Source organism: Dipteris shenzhenensis, chromosome 8 (assembly GCF_047967505.1).
Source record: "Dipteris shenzhenensis isolate YYH24624 ecotype China chromosome 8, Dip_SZ_1.0, whole genome shotgun sequence".
Taxonomy (NCBI): domain Eukaryota; kingdom Viridiplantae; phylum Streptophyta; class Polypodiopsida; order Gleicheniales; family Dipteridaceae; genus Dipteris; species Dipteris shenzhenensis.
Window position 1 is genome coordinate 3,856,211 of NC_141603.1, and position 11,116 is coordinate 3,867,326.

Here is an 11,116-nt window from a genome sequence, read left to right on the forward strand (position 1 = left end):
ATCAGAAGATCTCAGGTAGAGAGTCATTCAACAATGCCATGATAGCCCATGTGCGGGACATTCAGGAGTCGAGAAAACGTATGATCTCGTGAAGCGAGATTTCTTTTGGCCGAAAATGAAAAAACATATTCATGAATATATGACACGTTTTTCGTGTCAAGTGAGTAAGGCAGAGCGGGTGAAGCCACCCGGACTTTTACAGCCTTTGAAAATACCACTAGGTAGGTGGGAGAGCATTTCCATGGACTTTATTGTAGGTCTGCTTACGACACAAGGTGGATATGATTTTGTCCTGGTGATAGTTGATTGTCTTACCAAGATGGCTCACTTCATTCCAACTAGAGAGTCTGTTAGTGCCCCACAAGTGGCGGATTTGTTTATTAAACATATATTTCGTTTGCATGGATTATTCAAATCCATAGTGTCAGACAGGGATGTCAAATTTACCAGTCATTTTTGGACTGCAGTGTTTGAGACACTAAGGACTGAGTTGGGAATGAGTAGTGGGGATCATCCAGAAACGGATGGTCAGATAGAAAGAATCAATCAAATTTTAGAGGAAATGCTTAGAGCATATGTTTCATTGAGGTAACATACGTGGGACAAATGGTTACCATTGTTAGAATTTGCCTACAATGATAGAAAACATTCCTCTGCAGGGTTCAGTCCGTTTGAGCTGAACTATGGTTATAGACCAACAAATCCAACAACGAACTTTGTGGTTCAGATGTGGGAGCTGCTAGCACTTGCGAGAGCTAACATCCGCCAAGCTATGGATAGTAGAGCTAAGGCGTATGTGGATGAAAACAAATCCGTTAGAGAATTTAAGGAAGGAGAAAAAGTTTTTCTTAGAGTTCCTTCGCACTCTAAGTCTTTGACTGCAGCAGAGTGTGCTAAGTTATCACGCCGATATTGGCAAGGTGGCCTATGAATTAGAATTACCACAGGGTTGTAAGGTGCACCCAGTGTTTCATGTTTCTCGTTTAAAGAAATATTTGCATACAGGTGGCTTACTAATCGATGGTGTTGTTTTGTTTCAGGAGATAGAGGATAATGCAGGACACAAATCAACAAGAATCCTAGACCGAGGAACAATGCAAGTACGCAATCGGAAGATACTAATGGTGTTGGTTGCATGGCATGGTTTACCTCTATCAGAAGCTACCTACGAATCCGTATACCAGTTACGGAGAGTATTCCCATACTTCTGATCCCTGAAGAGGGAAGGAATGTTACACTCAAGTTAAGGTAACATGGCCTCGAAAGGGTCAGTGGACATTTTCCTTTAAAGATCAATGTTTGTATTATATTTGTTTGGGCTTCATGTAAATGATCAAAAGGAATCAAGGTCAAGGTCCTTGGTGAGAGTGACATGGCACAAGACTAGGTGGATCTAAGGCTAAGGGGTCTAAATGCATTAAATGTGCCAAAGGGCAAATGATTTAAATGATATCCCAAGAGGGGTATATGATGCATTTAGGAGATGCCCTCAAATGATGACATTTGGCGGACTAGATCCATCTAGGGATATGTGGGCTCTATCTGTAGCATGCAGGTTTTTTCTACTTATGTATCTTTGGAGCTTGCTACAGTAGGGGTTGGCTGGGTGGAACATAGTCGTGCCTATGCCCATGATTTGCAGGAAAAGTTTGGCGTTAATAGTTTAATCGTATCATCTGGGTCCGCTCTTCAAACTAGCTAATTGAGGCATAGACCTTGGATGTGACATGCCCAATCATGATGGTCTTGTAGTTTTCTAGGCTCATGGAAATCCTGCTTTATGAATAGGAAAGATGGTTTCAAGGCTTCGGGTGTGGGGAAAACAAGCGTAGACCGCTTCATTAAAAAGCTTTGCCAAGATTAGGACCAAGGTACTTAGTCCATATACAATGTATTCGGTACATAGCCCATCATGATCTTTGGCCATGATCTTTGGCGTGACCATTATGTAGCTATTGAGCTGCGTGTTTGATGCCACTAGTGGTGAACAATGCACAAAAGGTGGGGCAAAGTAGCCATGAGAGGTCCGGGACGGTTTTTGAGGTATGCCGTATAGCGTGCATGCATAAAAGTGCTAGAGGGTGGTACCTGTGAGAGGAGAGGGAGTCCGTCACTCCAGAAACTTTTGCCAAAAGTCTTTGGATTGTTGCTAAACAATGTTTAGTAAGTTGTCCTCACCCTGGGGAGTGAATGCCTTCTTCTGTGGACCAGACGACGATACTCATGTATAATCTCCGTCACACTTGAAAGATGGTGCTTGGTTTTTGAATCTAAGTTGGTGACGTAATGCTTTACACTTGTTATTGTGCCGGCTATTGCAAGGGACCGAGCCAATAGGAGTCGGGTGGTGGAGCGTGTGGTCTAGGGAAGGTGTTGAGGGAAGCATTGTGAAGGGAGCGGGTGATCAGAGCAACACGATCTTCTAGACTTGGGATGTCTTCAAGATCTATGAATAGCATAGAAAGGTTGGTGGTGTAGTATGTGTCGCATGGTGGGGATGGATATGCTAAAGAAATAAGTATGGTCAGCACTGGGGAGTAACGAGGAACATAGAAGTTAGTGATATGTGAGGCTAGACAGGGGATCCCATGAGGTAGGTAACTACCACGTGACCCTTCTTCGTGTGGAAAGCAAGTGAATCCATCTGAGGAACGTCATTGTCCAGAGCATTATAGATGATGATGTTATGTATCCAACCCATTTGTAGATACTTGAGACATGCTTGCCTTATCCAGTTCAACATTAGGTAGCAAATTAGAATCATCTCAAAAATCAATGAGTGGTACCTTATGCATAGCCGTCACCGGCAAAGACTTCCTCATGGGTCAAAAATTCCATGATGTCTGGGTTTAGTGCTGCGTATGGTGAGGTCTCAGCCTCCTCCCAGAGATCCTAGCAAATGTGAGGTCTCAGGAGGGAAGTAGCACATTGTATTGAAAAGGTCTTGTTGGGAAATGCGTTGGATCTGAATCCAAAGGTACTCGACATGTGTGTGGTTGCATCTCTTGACTAAGATCATCCCAGTGAGAGATGATCTATATAGAACGACTACAATTCCTGATCCATGAACTCCACCTCTCTCTCTCTATAGTATGTTGACTCCCACGTGTATCCACAAATTAGGGATAAAGGGTGCTCTGGGCTTTGATGGGTCTTTGTGTACGGAATGTGTCATGCCAAACTATGGTTCCTGTGAAACCACCATCACCATATGCAATGGCTCTGGTTCTCTAGGCCTGTGAAACCACCAACACCCACCCTCAAGTCCCACATCTCCAAGCCAGTGCTGCTTTGACAGGCCTTGAGGAACAGAGAGAGGAAGAAGGAAGGTACAAGGAAGGAAATGCATGGAGAGCAGTAGAGAGGCAGCAGAGGAGGCAAGAAGGTGCAGCAGCAAAGAGCTTGGTCACTGATCTGAAGGGTTGTATTATACTGACCGTGAACTTCTTGGATTACTCTGGTACATCTTGTGGCTAGACTCTTTTAATATGTGATCCAAACAGAAAATCATGTCAGTAATTATCTCGTAGCAATAGTGACAGAAGGATCTCGAACCTTTATATGACATAAAGTTGCTCGTAAAGGGATATTGTTAGCTTTATGTGTGCATGTTTCTGTTTAGAATAAGGTCCACTAAGTCAGCTACTGACCATGGCAATGTGCCCTGGCCAGACCCCCAACTAACCTGCAGAAATGCAGTGAGAAATGACTGTGTGTGCCTGTCTTTGTTTAGTGTTATACACAATGAAATATTGCACAAGGTTTTCACATCCAGACAGCAAAGAGGTGGAAGGATGATGCATTCCAGGTGTAAATGAAGATGATTTCTAATTCGGTTCTGCACAGACTTGCGCTTTAGTAAGTTGTAAAACTAAATTCAATTCCTATGCCTAGATTCAGTGGAATTCTTGGTCATGAGATAGAACTTAAAAGCTACACATGCACATATTTGTATGCAAGTTGGTGGTTCTAGTTTTTTTATCTGATCATTAGGTGATTTATGTTGGCAGCTATACTCCTTTACCAGTGGTCTGGCTGTGGGGTTTTCTCTGGTCAGTTGTTTCTATATTATGGGCGTTTGTCTTGGGTTCATACATTTCAGTTGGGCCACAAATGTAGGTTTTAATGCATCGAAGACAATTATACAAAAACTGGTGTCATACTGGAGGATCATACAGCTGGTGATGCAGTCTCTTGGAATGGGGTTAGCAATTGCCATTGTAGAGGAATTGCTTTTTCGGTCCTGGCTTCATGAAGAAATTGCTGCAGACCTTGGATTCCATAAAGCAGCTGTACTGTCTGGGCTGATGTTTTCTGTTTCGCACGGGTAAACAGCTTAGCAAATCCTGCAATATATTCTCACTAAGAAAGTTGTCGCCTTTTCAGAAACGTGTAAATCAACTTTTGTAAACTGATCTATGCATTGTTTGCCATTTTCTTGAAAACATACTGTAATCTGAATAAATTATGTCAAATGATGGTGTTGCTTTTGGGCAGGTCTCTCCCAGCTGTACCAGGACTCTGGTTGCTGTCCTTGATTCTAGCAGCAGCCAGAGTGAGATGCAATGGGGATCTGGATTTAGCAATTGGCCTTCATTCTGGAATAATCGCAGGGAACCAACTCTTCATTAGAGTTGGAGTAATTAAGTATGCCGCAAATGCTCCAAATTGGTTTACTGGCGCTCAGGCCGGTAATCCACTGGCTGGGCTGCTTGGTGTATCAGTTCTCGGTATGTTAGCATTGCTCTTGTATCCTTGGCATCAATTACACGAACTTTAACCAGGAAGATGTAACAACAGCTTCAAGCAAAACATGAGCCATGATCTTAGATGTTTTAGTGTTGTGTCCCTCCAAACTTCTCTGTACAGGGAAGGGTCTAGTCACAATGTATGATGCAGTGTGCAATCAAAAGAAAAAGTGGCTGTCAACAAGAAGTATAGGTGCAATGTGCAAAGCATAGACTGTCGTGACAGCTTACAGCTCTCTCTGGATCTGATGTATATAATTTGGTACTTCAGACATAAACCTATTTTCTATGATGTTCTCTCTCTGCCGAAGCCAAGGTGAATGGTTGTAGAATGAGATCAACACCAACAAGCAAGTGGCATATCAGTTGCAGCAACATGCTGGCATCCCCTGGATGAAATCAGCTGAGTCCAGGATTTTAAGAGGGAAATTTACTTTCTCCAAGTAATCTCCAAGCTATCGAACACCCTATACGGAGAATCAAGGGACTAAACCAAGTTAAGCTTCAGTATTAGCACTATCTGAAAAGGCTGGTAACATGAGGGAAACCACAACGTTGGCTATATCCTGTGAAAGTAATGTATATGAGCCCACGATCTGGTTCATTGCATCAGAGTTTATGGAGGAGTATGTTTCATGCCAAGGGAGTTGGCAATTTTGTCCGTCAAGCTGCCAAGCGGGAGTTTTATCGAGTTTGAGCAAAGCACAATATTCAGAGAGTCAATTATTGTCCATAGAACAAACCTATTTTTTGAACATTGATTTTCCTTCTGACCAACACAATCCTGTGAGTTATTCTGATCGAAATCATGCAAGGCTCTTTTGAGATGGCTTGAAGTTTGTGTTCTGGATCTTTCATTTCTATTTCCCAAGATCTTCAGGATAGGCTTAGGCTTATTGCAGATAAAGTTGTGAGGTTATTGGTTTATGGAGGGCACTAGTCATTCCATCTATGGAATAATTTTTTATTTTGGGAGCTGTGAAAGAGAACAGGAGACATTATTGCATGCAGCTCTCTCTCTTTTCACGACTATCACTCTTTTCTGACCACGGATACTTTTTGCATTAAGTCACAGATGTGTTATTTGTTTAGGATCACTATTGCAGAAGCACTTGACGGAGATAGAATCCCTTGCATTTGCATAATATTTTCTAGAGTGCATGTTGCAGAGGGTCAGGCATCAAAAGAACCTGCAAGTTTGTACCAATAGCCATTGAACCATTAAATGGATTAGTGTTTTTCTGCTGTTCCCCATAGGATTTACATCATGGCATTTTCCTCTATGGTCCTACGACTTCAACTTTTTCTTCCCTCTTGGTCTTTACACGTGTCTCAAATCAAAAAGTCCCTGAAACAGCTGAAGTGATGAGATGCTTATGCATGAATTGCCTGTTGCAAGCACTTAATTGAGATAAATTTTAATTTGGAACTTTGTTGGTTTATTGTTGAGACCAAAGGTGGCATCGTAAGAGACTGACACTACTAGGTATTATATAATTCTCTTTCGACATGCAAGGGTGACTACTCACCGTGTAGAAGTAGATATTTTAGATGAGGAGTTGTTGCAGCAATATGTACTTCATGTATTGATCATACTTATGGTTTGTGATACACAAATTTCAATTACTTTGTATTTTGTTTTTGTGCACATGCTCTATGTGTGGATCTCCTTACCTTGGGGATCAATATACACAATGGCAGGCTGATTGAGTACGTTTTCCAGATGCCCTCCCTTGTTACGCATGACACTCGTTATTGGAGCCAAACATTTTTACCTGATTTGCATGGGACAAGTTTTAATAATGTCCACATGGTCTACTTCGGAGCCATTTTTACATAACATCCAGATGTTGATTAGTAGACCGGACTGAAAATGAGGTCAATCCATGTCTCTTATGACCTCAAATGATGAGGCCTCTGGAAACTGACATTGCATGGAGTTTCACATTTAAGAAAGGCGCATTTCAACATTCTTTGCAAGGCCTAGAGCACGAGGGAGAAAAGAATTTGCCAAAGTTTGAGATCGATTGGTTAACAAGTTGGGGTTGATATGAATATGAGAATAATTCAAGAAATAATGCTTGATAGAGGATTTATGGATAAAAGTTTTTAAAGCTAAATTATGCTAGCTTTTCAATGAGCTACTATGCTCATCTTGACCAAATTAGAGGTGAGGAACCGAACTACAAGATTCACCATTTTGGATCTCACCATCAACCATAGAGCTCTTCCAGTTCAACTCGTATCCCCTCCACAAGGGAGGCGTCAAGCTAGCTTGCTAGCTTGCTGTGCCTACCGCCAAGATCCACAATCTAGGTACGGGTCAATGAATGTCCATGGCCCTAGCTTTCATGCCAATATATTGGCTAGGTTAACGCTAAATATATTTCGAGTGTTTTTAACCCCCTAGACTTATAATCCAATTGGTATTTCTTAACCTTAGGGCCTTTCACCCTAGGCTAATAGCTTCGTCCTATAGGATCACTCCAAACCCTAGGGCTAGGTCCATATTTAGCTAGGGATGCAATATACTTTCTTCGCCTCAAGGTATTTAAGTCCTCGTAGATGGAGTAGGAAAAACCTCGATCTTCCTAACATATATTCCATAGTAACGAATCTTGATTGCATAAACCCTATGGACAATAAAGAGATTGTGCAAGCTGTAGATTGTTGTTCGATTGTACACATTACATTACATATAATTCGGACTCTTCTCAAAAGCATAGACGAGCATTGCCTTCATTTTGAGCTATTTGTGTGATAATGCATGTTGGCCCTTACCTCTCCACCCCTCTAGCTATAGGGCGATGACTCTACTATTGCTGAGCAATTTGCATGCACAGGGATGTGCCATGTATCCCCAAGAAAAGAGTCTTTTCTAAATCTTGATTACCATCACCTATTTAAAACAAGGTGACGAACCACTGTGGCCCTTCTTTTAGCAACAAGGTGGCACAATCTCTAAGTCCCCATTTATAGAAAATGTACAATAACTTGGATAAAAATTAAAGTAAAATTTCCCAATAGTTTACAAAAGGGAAAGGAAGCGTATAAATTGGAAGGAGAGGGAAAGAAAGAAAGCAAGTTAAAGTGGATAAATATGTTGATATGCATTCTAATTTTTTTAAAATCCCAATTATCATTAAGGCTTCATCATCGACAATATGTTTTCAACTTTACTTGTATCAGCTAAAACATTGACAATGCTTCATGCCACACCACATTGTCCATTTTGTGTTAATTTGCTGATTTGTGCAAAAGCTATTCTTCGGACAACTAAATGTTCTTCTATTTCATTCAATAGATTGATTGGGCTCACCATGTTATTTAATCTCATTTCAGTAGGTGTGAAAAACTTTTGCAATTTTGTTCTCAGGGTATTGCATTCCCTAGTGGTGTAATGGGGTTATGCTAAAATCCCCTGTAACCATTGAATTATCTTAATGGCCCCTCCCATTTATATCTAAGCTTATGTCCAAGGGCACATTGGAATTGGGCCTTCATGAAGAATAGCTGATTCTCCTCACATGTCTGAGATTGTACTCTTTTGTCATAATTTTAAGCATACGATCTTTGTGCCTTCGTGATGTTCATGTGTGCTTGTTCTTCTCTCTCTTTTCTTTTTCTGTTGTACTCTTCCATAAAGGCATTTAGGTTTTCATTTTTGTGTCAAGACACTACAGTGTTTAAAATGTGGTGGGATGGATTAGGAGCTTGTGTCCTCACCTAGTGAGGCAAAAGGGGAGAAACCCATAGAGTCATGCGTTTGGGTGTGATAAGAAGATAAGGTAGGGAGAAAACCTACATCCTACTCAAGGTGCTTTGACATAACATTTATGGTGTGCATTTTACATAATGTTTTGAGCAATCATATCCTCTAGAATCAATTGAGCAATGGGAAGGGATTTTTTGGAAGGAAGGGCTCTTGTTTCTACCAATTTTGCTAGCTGTTTGTGACCACCACAATACAAACATTACCCCTATTTGTTTTCTAACTGAAAGGTATACCGATCTTGGCAAAGGGTGCAATGATGCAGAGGGGTTGGATGCTAATTGTAGATAGGGCCTAGAAGTTTTCTGGACTCTAGGCATCCAGATATGTTTCTAGATCCTTTCCACCAATAATGGCATCCATCATATTGTTTTGAACATGGCATGCCATCTAGATACTAAGAAATCTAGGAGGTATCTCTTGGGCTTCCCAATCTAGGACTACTCGTCGTAAGTTCTTTCCAATTTCTTCTACATGGTAGAACTTTTTAGGAACTTTTTATGATAGGCTGCAAACTTTGTTCTATTCTTAAGATCCATTCATACAAGGGTCGAGTCAAACCTGGATGTGTGGTGGCAACATGTAGATGTGTGTCATATTCTTGTTGCTCAATTTTCATTATACACCGAATTCATGAGTTAGTGTGATGTCTTTGTGGTTATTTAAATGCTTGGTACTTACAGAGCCTAAAAGTTTGTTGGAGAGTTAGAAAACTCTCTACTTTTTGTGAAGGGGGTTTATTTTCTTTCCTTTCCCCCCCCCCCCCCCCCCCACTTCATAAGTCTCCCCCTATGGTTCTAGAATGAGCTTAGACTAGAGCTAGATGAACCCCTCCAGCTCCTCAGGGATGGGAGAGAGGGGTGCCAAGTCCTTCGAAGCTCCTTTGTGTTAGAAAATCCATAGTAGGAGCAGGGGTGACCTCATGGGTATCCTTATCTTAGGGGTAATTTCATCGAAGGATCGCTTAGACCATCGACATTGCTATTGGCTGAACCTCGGCCCTATATAAAACATAGATGACAAATGCTTCAAATTTCAAGGGCAAAAATGCTTTAGCAAGTTACTCATGTTGGCTTTGCTAACACAAGGTAATTTCTTGATATTTATGGCAGTTTAAGGAAGCGGGATGCCATATTCGATGGGAATGGGTTGTGAGTGGATACGATGCCCCTTTCTTATAAGTAATGGTTAGTTGAACCCTTAGAGGAGAATCACCCAATGGGCTAGTCATCAAACGAGGTTCTCAAACTTTTCATGGCCTTAAGAGAACAATGATCTATAGAGGATCTATGTGGATCTCAAATTTTGGGCCATGGAGGTAGGTTCTAAAGTGTTTGGTACCTTCTATGACTTCTAGGCATTTTGACTTGGATATGGAGTAGTTCTACTCTGCCTTGGGTAAAGTAGGCAATGAGGTGTTCCTTGTCTTCCTTATCCTAGATCAGGGTAGTAGAAGCATCAGTTTTGGTGTCACATTGAAGTTTAAAGGTTTGAGAAAAGGCGGCAAGAGGGGCTAATGTCAAAATGTCTTTCAGCTTTTGGAATGCATATTGCTGGCGAGACTCCCCAACTAAGGTGTTGGCTTTTCAGTATATAGGTTAGAGGTAGGGTACAATAGATTTCTATGTGAACTTTCCACAGTATCCAATAAGGATTAGGTCAACATTTACTTGGGTGTAACCAATCGCAGAACTATTTTTGGGGCCGTGATGCGATGCACTTTTGGGTGAATATTTGAATTTTACATGGACTCCCGCTATGGCTAGAAATTTTTCTGACGTCATGAAGGCACACTGGCATAATAATGAGACGCAATCTATTTATTCTAAACATCGTATAGCTTGATACATGGAATCTCTGCACTGCTTTGCATAGCGCAGTCTCTGGCTTCAGCCACCTGGCCACTTATCATCGCGGAGGCTTTTGTCGTCGTAACTTTGCCACCAGTCACTGGGCACTACACCCATGCATATCATTAAAATTGCAGGTTGGATTTGTTGAGACCACCACACTGGTTCTTGGTAAAATAATTAGACGCAATCTATCATTTTGAACACCACCGCAGCGTAGTCCCTGGCGTGACCACCTGTGATTGTGCAACCTTTTGCCGCATCTTTGCCTGCAGCCCATGCAAATTATAGGTTGGCTTGGAGAGACCACCATGCTGGTTTTAGCATAATAATGAGACACAATCTATCATTCTAAGCATCGCCTCAATGCAGTCTCTGGCCTAACGACCTATCATCGCCCAGAATTCAAGGTTGTCTTGCAGAGACCACCGCGTTGGTTCTTGGAGTTATAGTTCCGTTATCTATTTTTACATATTACAGGAGGAGGTCTATGACGACTAGCACGCTATCAAATAGAAGGAGATCTGTGACAGCCATCACGCTGGTTCTTGGAGTTATATATTTGTGTACCAAGGAAAATGTATTACCTTGTGCAACCAAGCAAAATGCAATTGACGATATGGCCCTTGAGGGGTCCCCTTTAGGGGCAAGGGCCATATCGACATGCCATTTGTCTCCAGTGGCATCATGGATATTGTATAATGCATGTCGATATGGCCCTTGCCCCTAGAGGGGATCCCTCAAGG

General features: G+C 41.7%; 1 protein-coding gene across 2 annotated transcripts in view; it reads left to right on the forward strand.

Moving 5' to 3' along the window:
• LOC147898986 (alpha/beta-Hydrolases superfamily protein) overlaps positions 1-5,937 on the forward strand; it is a 34,792-nt gene extending 28,855 nt beyond the window's left edge. For both annotated transcript variants that reach the window (XM_087377945.1, XM_087377946.1), the window contains exons 9-10: positions 4,011-4,327; positions 4,498-5,937. In XM_087377945.1, the coding sequence (XP_087234071.1) occupies positions 4,011-4,327; positions 4,498-4,780 (600 nt within the window). In that variant the 3' untranslated portion in view covers positions 4,781-5,937. The remainder of the gene's footprint in view (positions 1-4,010; positions 4,328-4,497) is intronic.
• The last annotated feature ends 5,179 nt before the right edge of the window (positions 5,938-11,116 follow it).